The 25,581-nt window shown below is 26.5% G+C and overlaps 1 protein-coding gene across 1 annotated transcript; it reads left to right on the top strand.

Annotated features, from left to right (window-relative positions):
* Window positions 1-488: 488 nt before the first annotated feature.
* On the top strand, window positions 489-18,810 carry LOC107884572. Its single transcript, XM_029489457.1, has 13 exons — window positions 489-701; window positions 2,942-3,013; window positions 4,467-4,673; window positions 4,889-4,930; window positions 5,644-5,909; window positions 6,010-6,169; window positions 7,651-7,728; window positions 8,608-8,721; window positions 11,341-11,481; window positions 11,590-11,727; window positions 13,776-13,915; window positions 14,398-14,587; window positions 18,629-18,810. Exons 1-13 carry the CDS (start codon window positions 599-601, stop codon window positions 18,715-18,717), a joined length of 1,740 nt encoding a protein of 579 aa, XP_029345317.1. The 5' UTR covers window positions 489-598; the 3' UTR covers window positions 18,718-18,810.
* The last annotated feature ends 6,771 nt before the right edge of the window (window positions 18,811-25,581 follow it).

The raw sequence follows: 25,581 nt of genomic DNA, 5'->3' as shown, positions 1-25,581 counted from the left end.
AAGTAGACTATGGACTGACTTATCAAGTGTTTAGAACATTCGACGAATATTAGACGGTAGAATGTCTAAACTGGTATTATTTTAATATTAATTTAATTGGTAGTTTAGCGCATTATTTGCAGATACAGGCTTTTAGCAAATTAAAATACTGGCGATAAATATATTTTAGGTATTAACCTACTCTTTGTTTGGTCTGTATTAGGATAAAAATAGTTCTCATCGGTAATAATAAAATATAAACATAAATATAACTAGCTGTATAACCTAATCATTGAATGAATAAATGTAGGTATAAGCAATATATCATATTATCATAATATAGGTACATATGTAAATTTAAAAATATCTACAAATAAAAATATATGTATACATTAAAATTATAATCAATGACCTTTCATAAATATTATATTCGTTTAAAAATGATAAAATTATGTTGTAGTAGGTACTTATTGTACCTATACCTAAATACCTACCTATACTCTTATTCTCGACATTTCCTTTAGTTGGTTAATTAATTACAAACTGTTCAGTTAATAGTTTTAAAAATTCACAGTGTATTAAATCTCAAGAATTTAATGAAAAAAATTATTGATTCACTATGATTTATAATAGTAACAAGTTATTGTATGCATTAATCTTTTTTTACACACACATTTTGGACGTTTCTGAAAGCACGATTTCATCTTACCGTCATCAATATGGTAAGCACCGATTAAAATATCATGAAAAATGTATTGTATTTAAAGATTAATGAATTTATAACTTATAAAACAATGTATCAAGTATAAGTGTTCTAATTCTAATCCTTGATAAATTAGTGCAAAATAATTAAGAGCACGTCACACCCGCATGTGTTAAAGGTGATAAAAAAGTAATTCCTATTGATGTAAAATATACCTCATAAATAAAAATGATTATCTTAGTGTTTGAATTCAAGCACCGATGTTAATTTGAAACAATTTAACCAACCCATATAATATAATATATTAAATGTTTTAAATTACAATTAATCATTTAAACTTGAACACATCAGATACATGCAATATGTATAAATTAATATAATGTTTGATTATAAGATATTATATTATACCTTAGGTAGTTTACTGTGAGCTATATAAAGTATCTACCTATATGTATAATATAGCCATATAGGTTTGCATAATATTTTTCTTTACATAAATTCACGAAATACGTATAAGAGAAATTTGATAAATATAATAAAATATAATAACACGCAGTATATATTTTCGGAATTTCGTTGGAATTTATTTTCTTATAAACCTTAAACAAATTGTCATTTAATTTTATTTGATATGGGTACCTACCTTAAATATGTGTATGTATATTGTATAGTTTAGTATAAACACCATTTTACAATATTTATTTACTTATTATAGGTACATATATTACACAGAAAATAATATTACAATTGTTATTTTTATTTTATTTAAGTTTGGATAATTTATTCTATAAACTCGCAACAAAAATGTTAAAAATTTTAAATACACTTAAAATAAATATTCAAATCTTTAAGAATGTGCTAATAATAAATCGGATACAAATGTAAAATCAATGATGGGACATGACGTATCTTGTTTAAATTAAACATATTTAGTACCTACTAATAGTCAAGCCTGGGTAAAAACGAGTTAAAAAGTTAAAGTTGAGATAATTTTAACTTTTTAACTTAAATTTTTAAAATGTAATGTTCATCAACTTATTTTTTAACTTAACTTATTTTAATTGATATAAATTTAATAGATAACAAGTTACTTTTAATCAAATTCAAGTTAATTTATAAATAATTAAATAATAAATATAATGATAAAAATTATTAATGATGTTGCATATTACATATCAATTTACTAAAATAGAAAATTAGGAATATAGTTAAATTAATTTCTTAGGTTTGTTGATTTTATTATTATGATTATATAAATGTTAATCTATAAAAGTATAGGTACCTATGGAATTTTTGGTTATTACCGTGGCCGAATACTGTACTTGGAATATTTTATGTCTTTATTCATAATACTACCCAATACTGATTCCTTAATCGTAAATGAACGAAAATATTAAAGGTATAAGTCACAGTGGATATTTTAACTAATATACTGGGTGACAGAAATGTAGAAATATAGAATGATACAATGTTGTATGAGTTGTGAGCTCAGTAAATTTACCGAATTATTTTTACAATGCAAGAAAGCGCGGGAAGTAACAAAATTCGAAATGTTTCATCTGGTCATCAATCGCCCGGAAAATATCAAAGAAATTGATTGGATTTGATTTTATTTTAGTCCTTGTTCCTACAAGCTATTAGCTAAATAATTATTTAACATTGAACCTTTAAACAGTTTAAACATTCAAGCCTTTCAAGGTAGGTACCCATAATATGTTAATAATAATACGATACTACGATGACAGGACTTTCGTCACTTTCGGTACCCAAGTATAAAATAATTTAAAAACTAATATTTTATACTTGGACTTATACTAAATACAGTACCTATTTTCAATAATAATAATATAGTACAAAATACAATAATCCTAATATGATACGTATAACGTATTACCATTAGTTATAAAGACTAGTAAAAATAGTATAATTTATAATCAATGGTATTGATGTAACATTAATAATATTCTGCGAAGTTATATGAATAATCGATATAATAACTATTATTATAAATTATTATTTATAAATGAATATAATTAACACTGAAAAGTATTTAATAAGATCATGATATGTTAATTTTGATAGTCAGCGTGAATTTTTTTTTTGTGTCGCCCAGTGATAATTCCTTAAAATATCCACTGATGAGTCATAAATACTAAGTTTATCATAGGTGCACAAAATGTTAATTGAATTTAAATATATTAACTTAAGCGAGTAATTGTTTTAAGTTTGATGTGTACAGTTATTTTGTTTTTATTTTAGATGCTTATGAAGATTTTGACATAACTACAATTTATAGAGTCACAAATATGTCGTCATTCAATAGCAGCAATGGTTTGTAAATTATTATCATTTGATTTTTACTACAAAACTTAAAAAAGAAAAACACACATCATTGTAAAGTCAAAACATTCATCGCTCCGTTCAGAATCTAAAAGTAGATCTACTATTTTTATTTAGTACCTATATGAATCACAAACAGAGTGACTGCCCTCTTTGTAATTTCTCTAAATTGAAATAAACAATTTTATTGCACGTTTACCGTAATAACAGTGTGTACCTATTTTACATTTACAGTTCACATGCTTATTAAAATATATTTAAGCCAAACAAATCTTAATTAATAATTTGACAAATGTTAGTTTTTTATATCAAATAGGAATGAAATTAAAATAGTCGAAATTTTTTATCATGCAAAATAATTGGAAATATTTGTATTATTATAGTAGTACACGACTATTGGAATGTTCTTATTTTTGTTTTAACATTGATATATACTTATATATAGGTACGTATAAAACTATAAAAGTAAATTAAAAAAAAAAAAAATTAAATAGATGTTTTATTTTTAAATCAACTGAGGTAATCTAAGTCATTTGAACTGCCAATTAAACCAATTAGTTAAGTTTAAAAGTTTAAAAAAATTCCTTTAACTTAACTTAAATTTGTATTAGTTAATGCCCGCCTCTGCCCATTTATTTATTTTATCAGCACTTCATATTATCGATTTGATTTCATATATAAAGTATCTGACCTATATAATACATTTTATAATCAGTTTGGTTAGGTTATTTAATAAATACATCAATAAAATAATACCTAATTAAATTGTATTTTATGTGACACCAAATTCCAAAATATCGTATGTAAAACTAGGTATTTAAATATCATGACTACTTTACTGTCCGTTAGGTGTTGTGTGGCGATGAGATTCTGTAATGGATGTGTTAAATTTTAATTAAATTGTATAAAACAAATTTTATATACAAAAAATAATTCTGAGGCCACTTCTGAGAAAAATTCATGGTTTTTTTCATTTACATGAGGATTATTAGTAGGTTATTTATTATTTTATTGCACCTAATACGGTATTTAATATGGAATTTTTTCTAAAAACGTTGCATATATTTTAATAAAATATAAACTGGCGGAAATAGGGGGACTTGAGTGGGCTTAGCCTCCCAAATACCATCAAGAGCGCTTATTTTTTAGTTGTGTGTTATCCCCCACTCACATTGATGATTTATGTTAAAAATGTTGTCCCTCCCCCCAAAGATATTGTAATATTACATAATCAGTCAATGCAGACAAATCTACGAAGTTGAAGGAATAAGATCGTGGTTTAACTTATAGCTTAAAATTAGTTAAAATAATTTTATTGTTTTAAAATTATACTCCTAAAGATTATATTAATCTTAATTTTTAAATAATTAAATCTTAATTTATTTTTTCACTCTAAATGTGTATGTTGTTTTGTATTGTTAAACGGATTCATGAATGGTTTCAGGTACCTTCAGTGGAATGAATTCAGTTATTGAAATACATTCAAGAACTGATGCTATTGGAATGCCAATACAAGACGATGATGATGACATTCATATTATATCAATGAATATAAAAGAAATCATAAATCTTGGATCATTTCAGAACAATAGTCGAATGAGTACTTCATATAACTCAAATGATTGGAATCGACAAACTATAAACTTAAATGGTGAGTTATTACTTATTAATGGAGCACGGACTGAATGACCTGAAATGGGTTATAAAAGTGCTATAAAATGAAATCAATATCTTTTATTTGCCCTCCCTCTTTCCCGGAAAAATATATGTCCTAATAATATTTAAAAATTTATATGCGATTTTATCGTATGTAAGTATGTGGTAGATTTTTTTATGATTATTTTCAATAAATCATGTTTGTTATAGGAGACGGTTGTAACAGGAATGAATATCGATCGATGGATTCAGGTAATTTGAATAAAATTTATATTAGGTTTTGCACATATATTATATTTAAGTTTCTTATTTAATAGGTATTTGCCAATTTGAATTTAGTATAATATTTTAATTTCGTTTTAAATGCACATTTCGGGCCCAAGACATCTAGGGAAATAATTATAGATGTTTTTCTTTTCATGCAGAACTTGTCTTTGTATTGTTAGGTCAAAATGTACTATTAGGTGGAAATAGTTATGGCGCAATCCACATTTTAAATTATAAATTTAAGTAGAGAAATTATATATTTAAAGACATTTTTGCATCAAAAATATATTGAGTAGGTACATTTTTCTGTATTATTAGCATATTTTACTATTTTATTACAGTTTAATAATAGTTCACATCATAAAATCGTGTTTCTTGAACAATATGAAAAGTGGCAATAGTACATTTTGGAATGTCACCCCTCAATACTATCAAACCTTTTTTACGTGTATTGTAATATTATCAATACCTAATCATAATGTTCAATCATTGTTTAAATGCACAATTTATTAACACGGATGCATTAATAATAGGTAGGTACTAGGTACCTAGTATTATCTACTACCTATAGTATTATAGATAGTATTATTCTACCTATCTTAGATGTTGACATCTAAAATATTAAGAAACTTAGGTAGGTACCTACTTACCTACGTACCTAATGCCTAATACTAATATACTGCGTTAATAATTTTCAGGAAACCAATTGAATAAATGCTATAATGTTTATGAATATTATAACTTTGAAAAATGTCTGTTACACAGTCACACGAGTAATGTATCTCGTTTAACCTGTAATTTTTTCACGTTTTATTGGACACCCGATAAAGATGATGAAACATGTTTAACAATGACATATTATACCAGATATGAAAGACGCAAAAGGCTTTCTCATAATATCACGATGGATGTAAAAGATGAATATAATAATACGTTGATATCTTCAACCGCATTGACAAATTATGTAATACTTTTTAGTATAGATACTGAGTGAATCAAAGATTATAATTATTTTTCTTTAGAAGTTAAAATAATAATAAAAGTAACATTTATTTTTCTTGCAGAGCGGTATAACAACATTGAAAATTACCAACATAGATTTTAAGAACAATCAGGAATATAAATTGTCATTAAAATTAACCGTAGATATGAAATATATATTTCAATGGCTTGATGAATATTTTAAATTTGGACTCATACGAATTGCCCAATGTCTGAACTATGGTAAAAAAATACAAAAACAATAATACTTGATAAATGGAATATGAAGATTTAAAATAAATGAAAACGGATGTTAGTTTTTAGCTACTTATGTACTTTTATGTAACTTGTAATGGAATTTATCACGCCATTTATTTATTGGTTATAAAAATCATTTACTTTTATTATACACAATAGTTATAAATGTTTACAATATTTTTTTTTAATATATTATTATGCCTTTCGAACTATAATTCAAATTTCAACATAAATTCAAGTTCCACGGGTGCTATTGATCTTCGTTGGAATATGATAGGGACATTATCACAGTATACACAAATTAACATGCATTACGTATGCCATATTCCATGTAACTAGAGATCGTGTAGGCTTTAATATCCACTTGTAATATTCCAATCACGCTGTGTAGTTAGTGATAGGGACATAACAATCGCGATGTATTTCTCGAGTGTGTAAGCTTTAATATCCACTAGTGATATTCTAATCACACTATGAGAAATAATGATCGCAAAATAGGCTACTCATGGCGATGATGGTAGCTGGTGTTGTTAGTTGTTGGTAGCAGCTACGTTGATCCTTGTGGCGGTGTCACAACTTGTAAGTTGCAGCCTGTAGGTTGTGGCAGACTGGCAGATGGCGGCGGCGATAGTAGTAGGAAACTGTAATTATTGTAGTTTGTGCATGTAAGCATTTTTGATTTACTCTATTTTATAAATTCAAAACTTGCTAAAAAATGGAACTATCGTAAAAAATCCACATACAAACACCGATAACGTTTCTAACCATCACGTTTATGTGATTTATATGTTAATAAATATTTATATTTTTATTATTTATTTATATGTCGATTCAATTTAATTTTTAACCTAATGAAGCTCAGTGTGATCTCGTTTGTGTACATTTGCTATTTTACGAATTTGTAAGACGGAGACAACAAATTCCTTTAAAGCGTATTACAATGTTCTTTCTTATGAGCGAAACTTATAGTCAATTGTAGTCTATGATTCAATATTAACAGGAGTAGGTATAGGTAACGTTAATACAATATAAGTTATAATAATTATTATAATATAAAATATTCTAATTATAATGTAGATTGTAGGTATAGATTTTATCTAAAAATGTATCCAACTCAATATACCTTTAGTTTATGGTGGTTACCTATGTTAAAATATTTTCAAAAAAATCATACATTTATTTAAATAGATACTGTTATTTCGACAGTTATCCATTATAATTTAAATTTTATGGCATACATTTGTCATATAGATTATTGATGAAAAGTCCTCATTAAGTATATTGATTAGCCACAGAGATAATTACGATGATAAGGAATTTTTATGAACATAATATAGATACTAACGAAACTACTGTACATCGTGGCATTTATCGATTTCGTCGAAACTTAACGAATTTTCAATATTGACAACGATCAAAATTTAATAATCTTATGTAATAGTATTATATATTTAATTTTTTCGCAGATGAAGAAGATGTTAGAATTATTTCTGTGGATCATATTTCTGGAAAAAAACCAAAACCATTCAATATTCTAGGAAACCGTATGTATTTAAAAATCTACATAATTTGATAAATAAACATCTTAATATAATTGTTGATAAAAATGAAAAAAGTATGTTACAATGTTGTTATTATTTATTAGTGTTCTACAATAAAATATGGTTATTACTTATTAGTTATAAATATATAATAATTAATAATCTAATACACACCACTTTATATGAGAACGAATCTGAGCAGTGAGCAGCAGCAAACAAAAATAGGTCATACTTCTGCATTCCTGCCGAAAAACAAGCTCGTCGATTTCGTTGGAGCTCTTGAGTTGTGTACATCATACACCACATTAACACACCAAAGACGATTCACCACATGATAGGGACTAAGAAGTGGGAATGATGGCATTGGACAGAACACAGAGTTCCATAATAATTTATATGGGAGAAAGCAAAATACGATCTCATGTTGCGAGGATTTTTTTTTTTATAATATATACCTATACAACTAAATGTATTAACGTTCTAAACATGCTTGCACATTTCATGATTATTTAATGGCAATTAATGTGATTCAAGACATTGTATTATACAATATTTTACTTTGTTGATTTTTGCATTTTTTAGTCTTAAATGCGTTTTAATGTTTTTTTTTTTTTGCATATTTTAGAGGGGGATTTTGGTTTTATCCAAATTTGATAGCTAATAGCTGTACAAAATATTTTAATATAAAAAGTTTATTTTTCATAAATTAATTTGTATTAATCTAATAAATAGATAGTTCTGAATATTTCCTAAATTATGAGCGCTTTATAGTTTTTAGTGCATTCAACTCACAGCTTTGGATATTATTTATAAATAATTCATCTATATAATTACGTAAAATAATCATTTTTAATAAATTATTATTTATTTTTGTTTTAACAGGTGTAGTCAAACCTTTTTCTTATGACGGTCCATGTTTAAATGGTGGATATATTATTGATGAATCGTCAAAATGCATTTGTCCTTCTGGTTTTAAAGGGCAATTTTGTGAGACAGGTAATGAAAAATTGATTATTTATTGTTTATTGTTATACCAAGTCGATATCCAAATAAAATATATATACAAAAATATAAGTCAACGAAAACATTTATTTTACCAAGTGCCCAGTAGGTACCAATAATTAACTAATTATTTAATTAATATAATATGTGAAGAAAATTGTAACTTTTAGTATTCCTTATCAATAAACTTTGTATACCTACTATTAAATATAAAATTATGTAAATAATGTGTTACATGCCTACAATATTGTATAAATATCAATATTACTAAAGGATACAATATTATTGGTACATTATTAATGATGATATAATATGATTACCAACATTTATAAGAATTTATAAGTACTATATAGGTAACCTCAAGGCTGGGCAAGTTAACGGTTTTTTTTAACTCGTTAAGTTTAGTTATTTTAGAATTATAAAGTTAAGTTAAAAGTTACTCGTATTTTTTTCGTTAGCTCGTTAAGTTAAGAATTAATAGTTTGACAAAAAAGTAACTTAACTTAGTGTAATGTTTAAATTTGGAAATTTGCAAAAATAAAAATTCCAGACACATAATATGGTTTATTAGATGATTTTTCTTTACGCTCAACAAAATTACTGGAGAAATTTAAAATGATACATCAAAGTAAAAACCCATTAAAAAATTTGCATTATTCTTCGGATGAAAATTAACTTAATTTAGATACTTTTGAAATAAAATTAACTTGATGTTAACACGTTAATCTTGAAAAAAAAGTAAATTATTAAGTTAAGAGTTGATGTGAAAAAAAATAACGAGTTAATTAACTTAATTAAAACTAACTTAACATTTTAACTTAATTTTAACTTTTATTCGTTAATTCCCAGCCTTGGGTAACCTTAATCGGTATTATTTTAGGGTATATGGGTGTAAATAACTTGTACTTTTGGATTTAAATCGCGATATTTTTGTGTATCATAAATATTAGATCTATTAAGTGGAATAAATTTAAAATATGTTTTTGCAAAGATGGCCATTAACTAAATAAAAAGTTAGAGTTAAGTTAAAAAGTTAATTTTTTTTTAACTTTTTAACTTGACTAGTTTTTTTTTATTTTCCAATCAACTTATGAACTTAACTAGTTTAATTTACAGTTGAAATAACTTAACTTTTCTCAATTGATTTTTAAAAAATCGATCAAGTTAAAAACATTTTAAAATTTTTCGTTTAAACGTAGGTAAATATTACTATATCAGTATAAAATAAAAATAATCCAAGACAAAAACACAAACATTTCTGTTATTTTTCTTGATAAGAAAATTTTGTGTATATTTATATATTTTATTAAGTTGTAAATTATATATTATGTGAGTTGCAATTATAAATGTTTTTAATAAAATTAATAATTTTAAATTAAAAATTGACAATTGTTATGTTTTAATGTTATATAACTTATAATTTATATGGAGGTCATGTACTCATCTTCACGTATTATGACATTCAATTGCTATACGATATAAAAAAATATATTTGTTAAATTATTAATTTAAGATGAGTATAGTTTAAATTAGTCAATAATAGTAAAGTAAAAGTAAAATTATATACAGTGTGCATTATGATAAAAGTTCAATAAAATTGTTTTTTATAATTTATAAATTAAAGACACATTCACTCTTCATATGATTTACATACGATTAAAAAAAAAATAGATTAACTTTTTTTAAATTGAGTTAAGTTGATAATAAGTTAATTATTGTTATTAACTTGCCCACCTTTGTGTTTTTGCATGCTTAATTTGATACTACTTTAAAAAAAAATACTCAATCTTAATTTGTAAGTTATGGTAACAAAACTCCTGCACGTTTTCGGAACAGCTTTTCTAATAATTTGCTGTGTCATTCATAACCTCCTGATTATTAGTTATATTCACGGACAAAGGTAGAGTAAGCTTGTTCTTCTCCCTCCTCGAAATATTCACCATTTCCATTTCTTTTCTGTTCCAATTTACCCAACACTGTATTTAAAAAATAATCCTTTGAACAATACGACAAAGCTGGCAAACGAGGATCATTCCTATCTTGAATAATTATTAGGTACTTACTTTATTTTGATTGTGTTATAAATGCATTGTAATTCTACTATAAATATTATTATTATTCAGTGTAATTTTTACTATTTTATACTTTAATTTTTTAAATATTTGCTAATAAATATGTATCTGTCTACCACCCCGGATAAATATTATATTCGTCGATTATTAATAAAAAATAATTAATTAAAAGAAGAGCTTTATAAGTAACTAAATCAAAAGAACTATTTCTCACTTATATATACCTAATATATTATATTCTTATTCTATAAATTAAAATTACAAAAATTTGAAATAAATTTAACATAGGTATTGAAATAATTGTATATACAATATACATACATATGCATGTTGATTTTTTAGCAGTAGGTAGTAAAAAATAAATAGCAATGTGGAAAACTTAAATTATATTATGCATTAAGTTAGTAGGTAAGTAAAAACCAATTTAAACATTATTTATGTGCATAAAGAATGAAAAGGATAAATAAATAGCTAGACCCACATCTGAAAGTCAAATGTCTGAATACGACTTCACAGAAATTTAATAATTAAACAATTTCAGGTTGTGGTGTAAACTCCTATGGAGCCGACTGTAATGGAGTATGTTCTATACAGGCTGATAAAATGTGTCGTGGTATGTTCCTGTGTACAAGTTATGGATGTACATGCCCAGTGGGACTAACCGGTCCATTGTGTAACGAAGGTAAGTAAAAAATATATAGGCTTGAAGAATTTGATTTTATAAAAAAAATAGGATGTCATCAATAGGAAATTGAATATTAAATATTATATTGTTATTTTTATGATTTAGACTGTACAATAGGTACATATGGAGCTGGATGTAGACAAAATTGTTCCGACCATTGTCTTAATAATATGTGTGATCAATATATAGGTGTCTGCTTATATGGTTGTTCAGTCGGATATATACTACCATATTGCAGAGAAAGTAAGATTATTTTGTTAAAACATTAAAAATTAGGTTAAATTAATGAAATACATCGACTGATATAAATATTTAATGGTAAACAAACAGATTATTTATGAATGACATAATATGTTTTGTTTAATAAATTAAATCCATAATATTCTTCACAAAAGATTATACCCAGTTTACCTATACTAGCTTTAGAGTTTATACAGTTTACACAGGTTTAGTGACTGTCGCCTACCTATGGCTGGTTATAATTCTAACACTTGCATATTTCTTTAATTTGTAAGTGCGAATTTAAATAACTTCTTCTTCTTCTTTCTTGTCTGTAATCGACCATTAAGATCATACATTCAAACATATATCTTGCCATTTCACTCTATCCAACGCTAAGACCTTCCAATCGGCACTTGGGTCTGTCACTTGTACGTCCTTCCTGACTTGGTCTTTCCATCTTAGTCGAGGTCGTCCCAAGGGTCTCTTTCCTTGGGGAGTCCCACATTTAACCATTCGAATTAGAGTTCCTTCTTTTCTCCATGCATGTCCTGCCCATTGGAGTCTCTTTTTTTTAATTTCTCTAATCATATCAAAAGAAATAAATAACTACAAATAAAAAAAATAACTACATTATAACTAGGTACTGAATTTAAATAACTGCATTTGATTAAAAGGAAACGAGAAAAGCTTTTGAATGATTTAAACCTCGAAGGTCTCTTAAACTGATAACATGTGTGAACAATATTGGTTATAACTTGCTTCCTCTAATTCATTATTAATTATTTGTTTAGTGAAAAATCGAATTTTAACTTACACTTAAATAATATATTTAGTATATAAAATTTGATCGTATACAGTATAAGGCGCGTTGGCAATAAAATATTGTAATTTGGTGCCATTCCGATTAATAACGTGGCAATTAGTGTGTTTGGCGTTTAAATTACCTGCCATAATAATTGATATGGGGATACATTTGAGTTTTGAGTACATTACGTTATTATTAAGGATGGCCGCCACATTTTCTATTATTTTCTGCAGTAACTGAGAAACGAATGTATTACTTAAAGTTTAAACTGTTTTCATGAAGTCTGTGTTATTTAATGGTTTATCTTGTAAGTTATTTTTGGTTGCAGCAGAATATGAACATTTATCTGTTACGTAATTTTGTGTGCTAATCATAGGATATTTTAATTTTGTATAATTTTTCTTTTGAATTGAGCAGATTTATTTTTTTTTTATTTTTGTTAATATAAAAACGTTGACCATTAAAGTCAGGGGTGAACTAGGGCACTATGCTACTGTTAAATTGCACAGTGGACCGGTGTTATGTTATGTCCATCAGGCTGTTATAAAATAATCCACCTGAAATAATATTATTATTATTATTGACAATTTTTTCGGTACATCGTCTATATACTATTTATAACACCTTGGTAGTGGATCATATTCATCCACTCTGCTGAACTAAACTTTAAAAAAGTACTTAATAAGTACTACTCATCTAAAGTTTAATATTTATTAGGTGCCTACCCAATAAACATATAAACCTTAAATAGAAGATTAGTTAAAACTAAAAAAAATAACTTTAAACATTTAATTATAGTTTAATACTCATTAAATTGTGTTCTAATAAACATTTATAAACCTTATACTAAACATAATTTGAGCCAATTTTTAAGACTTGATAACACATTATACTGCAATTGAAACATGAATGCAATGTTAATGCTTATTTTAACATTAACTTATAAATGCTATATTTAATGATTAATGTACAACTTTAAAATGGAAATCAAATACAAGATTTAGTTAAAAGTTGATTTTTAAATATTTGGTTTTCAATTAAATTTTACCCTACCTTTATATTAATAGTTGGTTTTTTAAACTTTTATTAAATGTTAATTAAAGCATTAATTTTAAATATTTAACTATAAATGTTTTTAAATGATACATTTAATATTTAAAATTACAAAATGTTTATTGGGTATATACAAAATGCCAAATGAAAAATACCATTAGGTGCCCATATACAAAAATATATTGTCATAGTAATGTTTTTGATTTTTTAGAATATCATTACTTCATTCGCCCACCAACACTGCGTTTTGCCAATTTTGATGCAATTGAAATAGAATTGGATTTTCAAGAAAAAAATATAAAAGGAGGAGACAAAATTATAAAGCCAAAATATTATCAATTATTTTATAAGGTAATTGCATTAATACAACAAATGTTTGTTATTTATTTCTACATAAGGAATGACAACGCATACGTAATGTAACAATGTATCGTCCCACGTAACAAATTGTAGGCACTATGTAACTGAGTTGAAAAGTTGTAATTAAGTCTACACTTAATTGTTGAACAGAAAACGTTTCGACACACTAAACTATGCTTTTAAGTTATAAATTAAATGGGTGATTATGTTCTAATAGTTACGATATTTATAGTAGAAAGGATGACCAAATATTTTTATGATTTTTTGAATTTATATGTATAAATTATAAAATTATAAAATATTATTATAAAATTGATATTGGGTATTTTTCAACTCGTAGACTAATACAGTTATTAGCCGTAATAGTATGCCATTCATATTGTTAATAATATCTATCGAATCCTTTTAGGTGCATTTAAATGTGCTTGTAACATATACATACTTACTAATCAATAATCATTATTCTTTCATAGTCATTGATTGAAAATACATATAAAAGTTCTGAAATTAAATCAATAAGCAACACCAATAACGCTACAACAGAAGTAATCAGAGACTTAGAGCTGGATACTAAATATACGGTTGGAGCTTTGTTAATTGCAGATGATGGAAATTTTAATGAACAAAATATAGTATATGGTCAATATAAAACCGCGTGTATTCGTAAGTACCTACTAAATATTAACTACATATTTCCAATAAATCATTGAATTTAAATTAACAAACTAAAAAAGGTAGGCAAGTGGGAGTCACTCTGCTGTACAGTAAGTTACAACTTACAAGTGGGTCACTGTAATAGATGGTGTTAAATTTGAATTCAATTATATAATTTCCAAGGCTGGGCAAGTTAATGATTTTTTTTAACTCAGTTAAGTTAAGTTAATATGCAACAATAACAAATAGTTAAAAGTTAAAAGTTAATTTAACGATTGATAGGTTAACTCAGTTAAGTTAAAAGTTAATACTTACTTTTTGTTAACTTTTATTTATTTAGTTAAAAAAAAGTTAATTTGTTTATACAACGCTAGCGTATTTAATTTATTAATTTTTTCCAACCCAAAACTAAATTAGGTATAGACTATAGTGTTTTTACTTTATACAGTATTTCCATATAAATTAGATTCGAATGATATAAATTTAAACTTTGAACAATTTACGGTAAATATTTTTTACGAAAAATATAATACGATTAAAAACAAAATAAATTTACTTAACTTACTTCTTGAAATGAAAAATTAACTCGTTAATTTCACGTTAATTAAAAAAGGAATTTAGTAAGTTAACAGTTAAGTTAATGAAAAGCCAAAAGTAACTAGTTAAGTTAAAAAGTTAAAATTAAATTAACTTTTTGACTTAGCTTTAACTTTTTAACTCGTTATGCCCGCCTTGATTAATATTATTGTATAAGAAAACCGATTTTGAGCGAAGACAGTCTGGCAGCCCATAGTATTACTAATTATATTTGATGATATTATTGTGAATAGAGTAATTTTTATAATATATCCTATTTAACCTTGTTTTAAATTTTCAATCATTAGCTATAAAATATTATTAAACTTTAAATTTGATAACATTTGTCAAAAATCAAATTTTAAATTAAAAAAAAAATATATTTTTAATATTTGTAACAATGTATTAAGCGCCTCATATTACATTTTCACGCTTTATAAAAACTTATTGATATTCATAGAAAAAAAATCAAAATTGAAATTGTCCGTAAATACAGTTCAAAACGAGTAAAATATATTCAATCTACAGTTATTCGTTTTTATATAACAACAAAATAAGAAAATCGCCACATAAGAAATCGAATGAATATCAAAATGTTGTAAAATTATGAACTTCAAACGCTCATAAAAATTGAATTTGACTTTCTTATGGAATTTTTTTTTTGATAAAGGTAGAAAAACTTATACGATGTGTATTGCTGTTTAAAATCTTAGATTTTAAAAGAAACATTTTTAGGAATTTCTAACTCAAAATAATTTGCAAATTTGCGTGATTTTTACGTGTTTTGTCAAGATTTGAATTTTAAATGTTTACAAAAATAAATTTGGATTTTTAATATTTTTCAAATATCATTAAAAAATATATTAGGAGCAATGTATTCAATTTTCAAGTTTCTTTAACCAACAAATAACATTTTATTGACATTAATAGAAAAAAAAAACTAAAACAATTTGAAACTGATAATGTCCGTAAACAATTTAAAACAAATCAATATTATTTAAGAAGATTATCGTGTATAGAAATGAACAACCAGTGAAAATTGGATGTATCTACGGTAATTTGTCTTAAAGTTACACCAAAAACCAAAATCGACACACAACATTATTAAATCAATTCATTCATCACTCCACTCAGAATCTAATACAACATTTTTTGTATATTAGTACTTACCTATTTTTTACCTACCTATAATTATTATTATAAGTTAATTAATTTTTGAAATTATTTTTAAGGCAAAATGTTTAAACTTTTATATGTGAATTTATTTACAATATTCCAAATTTAAAGATTTTTTTCATTCATATTTGTTGCATATTTTTTCACGATTTTGAATGCATATTATGTAGCATAAAATAATAAAGATAGAAAAACTTATATGAAACATTGCATTTAATTTTAAATTCTTAGAATTAAAAAGAAAATTTTTAGGAATTTCTAAAGATTTAAAAAGTATAATTTTTAGGAATTTTTAACTCAAAATAATTGGCATATTTTCGTGATTTGTACTTTTTTCGTCGAAATTTAAACTTTAAATGCTTATAAAAATTTGTGACTAGATTCTTAATATTTTTCAAATTGTGAGTGTAACAAACTAACTATATGTATACATATGAAATGAAAATCTTTGTACAGGGTAAACTCTGGAACTACTAATCAGTTTTTTTTGATTATTGTTTTAAAACGAAAGAATATATCATGGAGAAGGTTTTCATGAAAGAAAATTTTAAGGAAATCCACCAGAAAAGTAGTTAATCTAGATGTCAAAAAAACAACAGTGGAGCCATCTGTTCAGAAAAAATAAACTAAATACCTAATAAAATTAAGTTTATTGTTGTAGATTAAAATAATAATAGTGGTTGCTATTGGTTAATGAGGCCTGTTTGTTGATTTGAATTATTATATTTTATCAATAGGTATATGGGGTGTTCCAAATTTCGTATGACAATAGACAGATATTCTGTCCTGTAAGAACCAGTGTAATCTCCACCATTTTTGTCACACGAAATTTGGAAGACCCTGTATATTATATATATAATATATAGCTTTTACTTTTGACAAAATATTGAAAAATTACGAAAATTAGCAAATTATTTTGAGTTAAGAATTCGTAAACATTTTTCGTTTTAAATCTAAGATTTTAAAATGTAATACAAGATTCCTTATAAGATTATCTACCTTATCAAAAAAAAAATGTCTATAAAAAAGTAAAGTTAAATTTTTATGAGCTTTTGAAATTCAAATTTTTACAACATTGGATATTCACTCGATTTCTCATGTAGGTAGCGATTTTCTTATTTTGTTGTAATTTATTCAAAAATGAATAACTGTAGATACATGAAAATTTCAATGAATATTTATTTTATCAATTCTTATACTTGATTCAATTTTCAAAGTATTTTGACTTCTTTTGAGCTGTTTACGGACTATTTCATATTTCAATTGTTTAATGTTTTTTTCTATGAATATCAATAAAATTATATTTGTTGGGTAAAAAAGTGTAAAATTTTAATATAAGGCTCCCGATATATTGTTACAATAGCAGTTGAATAATATTAAATATACATTGGCACAATTTTTTTTATAAGCATTTAAAGATCGAATTTTGACAAAATTTATCAAATTTATAATTGAATAATTATTTTGTAGTTAAAAATTTATAAAATGTTCAACTTTTATATCTAAGGATTGAACATTTAAAACAAAATTTTACCTAAGTAGCTAATTCTGTACCAAAAAATCTAAAAAATACATAAGAACAGTTTATTTTTATAGTCATTGTAGGTTCAAATTTTAACGAAATTACATATTAAAAAAACCTAGAAAAATTATTTTAGTTATTTTGTTGGGATTGTATAATATTATTCGTGGGCACTTGAAACTTCTAATGTATACTATTATATTTCTTATCTTAGTATCACGGTTTGTTGTTGATGTATATGTTATAAGCCTAATGGATATTGTGATATGATTTATTTGGAATTTATTATAGGTACCTATTATAGGTTAACTTTTTTCTTATTACCATACATATAAGTATATAATATGTCTTACACCTAGACTGACATACCGTTTCTGCTCAGAATCGTTTTTCTTATACAATGATATTATATCATTGAATTCAAATTTAATACTATCCATGATACAGTAACCTACTTTTTTACTTTTTTGACCTACTTTACAGCAGAGCGACATCCAGTTGCCCCCTTTTTTATCACAAATTTGAACCTAAAATCTTATCAGTGCATGTAAGACCTTGCTGCGGGATTTTTCATTTTCAGGCCCAGATATCACTAAAAACTACGAAAGAAGTTTCAATTCATCTGTGCGTAATGGCACACATACATTTTTTTATAAATATAAAATTAGTACAGGGAGCATTATTCTGTGATTTTTCTTAGAAATAATGAATATATCCCCCTCCCCTAATGAATATTTCTGATTACATAACTGAAAAATATCTAATACATTTTTTAGAACCACAAATAACTGATTATAAGATAAAATTAAGGAGTGGAATACAAAGCATCAACATAACATGGAGCATAGTAAGTGTTAAAACATAGAACAATATAGTTAATTTTGCATCTATAATAATTTAGGTGTTTCTATGCAAAACGTGTTTTGCAAAAACTGCTTTTTTTCAGGAATAGTGATTTTCTGTTATAAACGAACCGTACAAATTAGGACTTATGGGTAACTTAATTAATAATAATTAAATATTTATTTTTAGAAAAGGAAATTGTTTGAGAAATAAAAAATATTAAATTATTTTATCATTTTTTAATAGTTTTTTTGTTTTGATTTTCTGCAAAACGTGACATTTCCGGAAATGATAAGTTTTAAAAAAAAATATCGTTACCTATAGTTCGTTTTGTAACATGGAATTTGTAGCGCACATGGAAAATATTTATTTATATTAAACTCAATAAAACAATAAAACAGCCTTGTTACATTTAAAATTTAGTATATGTTATTAGATGGTTCTTGATGAGATCTTACTAAATAATATATAATAATGTATGACAATAAAAATATGTAAATATAATAATATATATACATAATATACCAAGTATTAAAAAAAAAATTAAGAATTAATGAGTATTCTTCACTTTAATTCTTCACAAAATACAATGAATCATGATAACAAGTAACAACTAAATTATATAATAAGCTCGTTGAAAATATTTGTTTTTATTAAACTCAATAAAACAATAAAACTGCTTTGTTGAATTTAAAATTTAGTATGAGATCATACTAAATAGGTATATATTATTATTGTATATTATCCGCCATAAGCTTGGCTCGCTTAGATTGCAACATAGCTTCTTATAGTTCAAATATTTTTTTCTAACTTTGTTTGGGCAGCAGGTCCGAAGTAAGGAGATTACGGTTTCCTGCTCCACCGATATTTGTAAAAAATGTGAACCGGAAGAAGAGGAGACAAAAAAGAGAATTTGATGACACGATGTAAATGGTATTAATTTTATTCTCCTACCGTCTTACAACTATAACAATTAAGTGGCTAGGGGTGGGAGCTTATGACTAAAATAAATCACTACAACACAGAAATATTGTAAAATAGAAAAATAATTATATGGGTAACGTTACGTGACCCTGGAATGCAACGACGTGGAGTGTTGTGACCCGTGAAAATGGTTGACGAGCTCCCGGCGTGAATGACAGCAGCACCGGTGGACAACTCGTGTACGTTGATGCACCCACGAATACAAACGCTCGGTATATGACTCGTCGATAATCTCGCGAGGCAACGGCGGTCCGGGGGCGCATAAAACACAGGAAAATATAGCACAGGAACGTGAAGATCGGGAAAATAAAAAACAGGAATAAATTTTTACAAGGAAAATAATTCTTGGGAAATCCATTTCATAGGAAAATAATACATCGGAACAGAAAAAAACGTGTAAACAAAACACAGGAATACATAAAACAGAAAAGTTATCACCGGGAATAAAATTATACGGAAGAATATTGCACCGGAACATTAAATTCGGGAAAATAAATCACTGGAATGTAAAAAACAGGAAAGTTACTACCGGGAATGGAATTACCCGGAATAATACTGTACAGGAACATGAAAAATCAAAAAATTAAAAACAGGAAAATATTACGCAAGAATGTAAAACGCAAGAAAATGCCACATACACGTACAATTTAAAAATTTTTAATAAATGGATATTTTTATCACTTTTTCTCGAGATTGATGATTTTTGTCCAATTGCCCAACTAAACTTACAAAAAAACATATTTTTAGGGTTAACAACCTAAAATAGGTTTTTATTGAGAAGTATCTATTATGTATTAGGTAATAGTTTATTAAATTCCTACCAGAAGATTATTTTGATATTTTTTGTAGTACTGGTCCTAAGGAGTGTCCTGTGGCGAAACAAATTACTATTTTTGAAATTAGACCCCCTATTGTACCTCAAACTATTAAGCTGATGATTTTCTTTAAAATGTTGATGTATCTTGGTCAAAATTCTTATTCTTATGAGTTTCCGAGTCATTAATATTTTTAATAATCCATAAAAATAATTTTTTGAGGGACGGAGTGGCCGAGTGGACTAAGGCGGTGGTTGGGACGTGCATCGTCGCTGGTTCGAATCCCAGCCACAGGCGGCAATGTTTTTCAGGCAGTCACGGTGTCTGAAAGAGAATTGCCTAAATCCCCCACCCCGGGGCACGGCAGAAACCTACGGGTGCCCCACTAGAAATTCTACCACCACAACATACACGTATTCCAACCCAACAGTACCCTTCCTCACCGTTCCAAATGTTAATGACCTCTGTTGTCGAAGCCTCAACCCTAATAAAAAAAAAATAGTTTTAAAAATATTTAAACTACATATATGGGCTATAATAATATTATATATATATGTGGGTTTTACAGGGGCGTCCTTGTGGGGGGGCGAAGGGGGGCGATGGTCCCCTCCATAAGGTGACTGACTTACATGGTAATTATTGGTAAATTTTATAATTTATATTAAATTATTTGACTTTTTTTTTTTCATATGAAATTATAATATAATATGAAATTTCATAATATTATTTTGTTATCAAAACACGTATTCGTGGTCATAGAATTATTTTTTTTACTATTTCGCCCCCCTCCCCCCATGGCCAAGGTCTGGAGACGCCCCTGGGGTTTTACGTAATATTAGATGTAGTAATTATTAGTAGGTGACCTATCAAATATCAGCAAACAATAACGCCGAAAATATATTGAACGAAAATATTTTATCCAAAAGTATTTCGTCCGAACCGTATTTTATCCAAAAAATATTCTAGTCAAAAACTCAAAAATAATTCTACCGAACAACCTTACTTATTTTATCCGAAAAATTATACGTGTACCTATACGTATGTAGGGTAAAGCCCCGTTTATACGAACCGTGGTATCCGTGGTATTAACCTGAAGCGTGGTTATACCAATTAATAATTCGTTGTCACAATTTATAATCATAATTTTGTTTTTTTTATACTTTTTGAAAACCATCTGTTTAACTACTGGAACATTCGTTACACCGAAAATTTAAATGGAATCTCCATAAAATTCTCTATTTTAGATTTCAGCATTTATCGTTCTATTATGTGGTATTAATCTCATCCACAGATAGACGAACACAAGAGTTTTGAATAGAGTACATACCTACCTACCTTACCTATGATCTGCCATTTACTATACTAATTAACTATACCTATTGTCCAGCGTTAGTAGATTTTGAGACATATTATAATATTATAGTACATATTATACATGCACAACAAAATACATTTAATAATAACCATTTTTGAGACGTATATGTATATCATTAATTCTGATGATTGGAATTAAAAGTTCATTAATTCAAACAATTAAAACAATATTGTTCATATTTAACACTCTAAATATATTTACCATCGATGTGATTATAATATGAATACGTAGGTTACCTTGTAGCTAACTTTTTCTAAGTAAACTACTGACATAGAATGTTCGGCCGTAACACGTTTGGGCACAAAACGATATTTTTACTTGTTATTCGGGAGAACGATTGGGAACACACGTTTAGGTACACCTTTTTTCAGGCCCCAAAAATCGATACAACGTTTGGGTAACATAATATTTTTAAAATAATACTACGATTGAGTAGGTACCAACGTTTAAGTGTACATTTTCTACTTTTACATTTTATTTTTTTGAGACTATTAGCGTTACCCAGGAGACACCGCGAGGAGGTTGGCTCTTAATAGTCCCCCAAAAATGTTTATTACTTTATTTTTTATTATTCTTAATATTTTAATTATTTTATTTTTTCATATTATATTAAAATATTTGGTCATTCATTACAAAAATTCTATTAAAATCTTATTTTATTCATTTACTTATCTATATTAATTTTTTTTCCGACAAAGAGTGGACCGATGTCATATAGATAATTCCTTACATCGTTGTCAACTTTAAACTCATTGTATTTTTTTAAAATATACTCAACATTATCTGAATTATTAGTCGATAACAAGTACATGTATTACGTATAAATTCGTAGTCACGTATACTACGATAATAATCATAGAATAATCAAAATAGTATATAAGTAATTGATATTAATTGGTTTTTAGATAAAGTATATTAGTATAATACCACTATTGTAGATCGCGTGTTTATAAGGTGTACCCAAACGTGTTTTGTATAATATGTGTATTGTGTACCCATACGTTTTCTGATTTACCAGGTAAAATTATAAAATACTTTTTATTATATGTGCCCAAACGTGTTGGCTTTTGGAACAATGTGCCCAAACGTTCAGCGCCCGAATGTTCTATGCTGCTGGCATAATATTGCCAAACATGAACAAACGTTACAAATGTTTGTAAATATGTAATAGGTAGTTTTTAAAGTTCAATAAATCATTTATAAGGTGTAGACCTGTAGATGGTGTTCACATAAATATATATTACTATTACTGTATATTATTATATATTATTACTGTTTTACTAATCACAAATACTTTCTTAAAATTTAACTATTTGATGCATGTATTCAGTAGGTAATAATAATTAATAAGTAGGTACCTACATCCTACTCATACACAATGATGAAAAACACTACAAAATCAAGAATATTTACGCTATTGAAAAGGTATTCAAATGTATATTGTACCTACGTATAATATGTATAATAAGTAACTACAGTAGATGTTTTCTTCTCATCGAATATTGGTATGATATATCTACAATAAGGTACCTATTATGACGTTAGAAGGTTCAATAATAGGTATTAGTGATGGGCACAACCCGAGTGAAAACTATCGAAGTACTCGATAGTTTAAACTATCTAATTACTCGGTTGTTTTATAAAACTATCGAACTATTAAAAACTAATCGAACTATCGAAATTTTTACTTTTTAGGAAAGGTTATGTATTATTTACTATTTAGCCATGATGGTGTCAATGTTGTCATTCGAGATTCGACTATCGAGTATCAAGGCTGGTTATTTCATTTTTTATATTTTTGTCTTTAAAATGTCTATCACAAATTGTGATCAAGTAAATTCGGTCGATAATACCGAAAAATCACTCGATTGTTTTTTTTCAACTCGATAGTCAAAATTAGTTGGTACTAGACGTGTATTATTATTTACTTCCGAATGAAAACTATCGATAGTCAAAACTAGTCGGTGTAAGACGTATGCAACTACCGAAAGAAAACTATCGAGTGAATTACTCGATAATTTTTAAAAACAATCGATGGATAATAATATCTATTCAATTGAAAAATCACTCGGTAGTTTTTGAAACTATCGATAGACAATCGATAATTAAAACTAGTCGGTTGTGCCCATCACTATTAGGTATCATTAAACTACAATACAGTTTAGGCTAATGTTAAACTTTTGTAACCGAAATTACAAATTTATTTATTTCGTAACCAGATTCAATGAGGAAACTGTCTTAAATAATATTGAGTAATGAGTATGCAGACATGCAGTAATTCAACATTAAGTATAACATTTACCCCCTTATAATGATCGAGTTAAAAAAAACTGTAATGTGAGTTTGCGAGGAAAATAGCAAATATCGAATGTGATGTAAAGTGGGTTGCCTATACAAAACACCTTAAAAACTGTATACTAATTGACGTTTTTCAGTTCAATAAAATGTAAAAATTGGTAAACAGTTTTCCACCATGTTTGAAGTATTACAATTTATTTTTTTATTTTTACATATTTTGTTTTAGTAAAAATTAATAACAACATACAATGGTTTTTAGTATTTGGAATTTTTATAAATTGTTCATACATATTTACATTTAAATGTTTCCTTGCTTAGCTCTAATAACTTCCAAGCTTAAGTTATAACAAATAAAATTATACTAATTTTGTCGATTAATTTTGAATAACACCCCCATTTTAAAATTTTTAGCTACGCGCATGGCCTATTATAATTTATTATATGTATCGTAATTGAAATAATATAGATATTATAAGAAATAGGTATGATTAATACAAATAATTGATAACAATTATATGGCAAAAAAAATGAAAAAAAAAAAAGAAAAATGCCTTTGTCATAAAATTGAATAATGATAAATTCTGTAGATTTTAATATCCTAACTTATATGAGTATCCAGACCATAGGCGTGCGCACGGGGTATGCAGTGTATGTGCTTGCATACTCTGCGGGTGGACGCTTTTTTTAGGGGGCAGGTACATAAATAGTCTGAGACAACACTGGACCCTCAGTTCTTAATTTCGACCAATGGTAAATGATATAGAGATATGGACTTGTTTTTAAATTTACTGCGAGTGGCTCTCAATAATTTAAGGCCTTTATTAATAACACCGCGTGACCTTTGTTGTTAGAAAGAGATAGCTATAATAGTTTAGGATACACATATCTTTATGCCTTATAGACCATTGATATACATGGGCAGTATATAGCGGCGTAGAACCAACCTGAGTTGATAGCCATGGTTAACAGTGATCAATTTATAAAAAATATTTTATTAGTTATGACCATGTATTAATAATCAAGTTAGGTGCTTCAGTACTTTGTCAGTTATCCTACCGCAGTTGTTTGTTTTGCGTAAAGGAAAATAAATCCAGCATAATATTATATATTTATATACTATGGTCATTGTTAGGGTCAATTACTACGTTTATATGATAGCGTTAAAACGGTTTAAATTTAAACCGTTTTGAAAGTTAAAGCGCTCGCGCTATGTAGCTTAAGAATTTAAAATCGTTTTATTTGCTTAAACTGGTTTATCTGATGTACGTATAAACGTTTAAGACTCAAGACGTTTACAGTGAAAAAAAAATAAGAAAAACTAATTATTTTCTAATAACAAGTAATAACCATAGTTGATAATATGTTTATAATGTAAATATGTAATGATGTACCAGGGGGTAAATCCAGAAATGTT

This window comes from Acyrthosiphon pisum, chromosome A2, assembly GCF_005508785.2.
Source record: "Acyrthosiphon pisum isolate AL4f chromosome A2, pea_aphid_22Mar2018_4r6ur, whole genome shotgun sequence".
Classification (NCBI taxonomy): domain Eukaryota; kingdom Metazoa; phylum Arthropoda; class Insecta; order Hemiptera; family Aphididae; genus Acyrthosiphon; species Acyrthosiphon pisum.
This window is presented reverse-complemented; position numbering and strand designations above follow the sequence as displayed.